We start from the raw sequence: 1,989 nt of genomic DNA, 5'->3' as shown, positions 1-1,989 counted from the left end.
CCCCGCCAATGATGGACCACTAGCTATATTTTCAAATTTACCGCGCATATTACACTACCACCATATTGGTTGGGTTGATTGATGCTTATAGTCAGTTGTTTACAAGCGCTCTTGCGAATCTAAACCATTTTTGTGAAAATAAATAAATAAATTGAAATTGGTATGTATTGATATAACAAAGTAGCATGGCATGATGTTAGATAACTTTTGTTTTACTCTTAGCTAGAATCTGATTTTGTTACTACAGCTTGATAGAACTGTTGCATGTTGATTGGCGAGTAAAAATTGAGGTTATGGCGGAGAACAAAAAAAATTGAGATTTTTATCTGATTTATACAATATGGCCTATGATGGACTACTTAACGGATCCCAATGATGGACCAGGGGTCCAGTATGGGCTTTAAGTTGGCTGCAAAGACCTTCAATGTTCCCAAAACAACTTTGCGAAGGCGTTTGGCTAAACAGGACAGTTCCAAGGGTAATTTGGGAGGACGAACCGCAATTTTCTCTAAAGCCATCGAAGAGGAGATTGCAGGATATATTATTGATATGGAAACACGTTTTTTTGGTTTAACCTCTAAATATTTGCGGCGGATGGTATTCGAAGTAGCCGAAAAAAATAAAATAGAGCATCGTTTCAATCGTGAAACAAAAATGGCAGGTTGGAAATGGGTGAGGAGATTCCTGAAGCGCAATCCACGAATTTCTTTGCGTAGTCCAGAAAGTACATCATTAGCTAGAGCCCAGGCTTTTAACAAGCCTAATATTCAAGCCTATTTCAATGCACTATCTAACACTCTGGAGCAGTACAACTTTCCTCCCGAAAATATATTTAATATGGATGAGTCAGGTTTGACTACGGTCCAAAAGAAATGTCAAAAAATTTACGCTTCAAAAGGTCGGAAGCAAGTTGGTGCACTCAGCAGTGCAGAGCGTGGGCAGCACGTGACCGTAGTGTGCGCAATGAATGTCATGGGCACTTACATCCCTCCTGCTCTTATTTACCCTCGTCAAAGGATGAACGATGAGCTTATGAACGGTGCTCCCGTTGGTAGCATAGCTTTCGTACAAGAAAAAGGTTGGATGACCAGTGAAATTTTTTGTAGATGGCTAAAGCATTTCGTGAAGTATACGAAAGCATCTAATAACAATAAGGTTCTTTTGCTCCTAGATGGGCACAGTAGCCATAAGAGTTTCGAATCTCTTCAGTTTGCAAAAGAAAATGGGGTAATTGTGTTCTGCTTCCCGGCAGATTGTTCACATCACGTTCAACCATTGGACGTAGGATTCTTCCGTCCTCTTCATACGTATTTTGATCAAGAAATTCAATTATGGCTTCGTCAAAACCCGGGGAAGGCAGTGACTCAATTCAAAATAGCAGGTCTTCTCAATCAAGCTTATTTGAAGTGTGCTGTACCATCAAATGCAATAAATTCGTTCAAAAAGACTGGCATTCATCCTTTCAATCCTCATGTCTTCGAGGACTGGCAGTTTGCACCAGCTTTAGCAACGGATAAGCAGATTCCCGAGGCTCAAGGAGATATCATCGAGAACCAAATGGAATTAGAAATTCAAACCCCATCCACATCTGGTCTTAACATGTCTTCATCGTCAGTTCTCGACATTTCTGTAAAGGAAATTTGTCCTTCCCCTCAAACTGTAGCAATTGGTACTGATAAAAAAAATGCAGAAGGGGAAAAACTGGTCATTTGAATTCAACACCAGAAATTCATGAACTCAAAGAGAAGGTTATAGAAAAGGAAACAAAGATAAGAAAACAACAAGCCAGGATAGTAAAACGGAAACTTGTCATTGAAAATGACAGTTCTGATGAAGATGAATCCGCCTTAGAGAACTTTTTGGAAAAGGGACAAGATGACTCAGATGATGATGCTAGCTGCCTTTACTGCAATGAGTTATTCTCGCACTCACGTGCAAAAGAAAAGTGGATTCGTTGTCAAAAATGTAACTCGTGGTGCCATAATGAGT

General features: G+C 39.8%; 1 protein-coding gene across 1 annotated transcript; it reads left to right on the top strand.

Annotated features, from left to right (window-relative positions):
• The first annotated feature begins 375 nt into the window (after positions 1-375).
• On the top strand, positions 376-1,713 carry LOC130903094 (uncharacterized). Its single transcript, XM_057815355.1, has one exon. The coding sequence runs from the start codon at positions 376-378 to the stop codon at positions 1,711-1,713; it is 1,338 nt and encodes a 445-aa protein (XP_057671338.1).
• Positions 1,714-1,989: the final 276 nt, after the last annotated feature.

This window comes from Diorhabda carinulata, chromosome Y, assembly GCF_026250575.1.
Source record: "Diorhabda carinulata isolate Delta chromosome Y, icDioCari1.1, whole genome shotgun sequence".
In the NCBI taxonomy this organism is placed as follows: Eukaryota; Metazoa; Arthropoda; class Insecta; order Coleoptera; family Chrysomelidae; genus Diorhabda; species Diorhabda carinulata.
The sequence above is the reverse complement of the archived record's forward strand: the minus strand, read 5'-3'. Positions and strand labels throughout refer to the sequence as shown.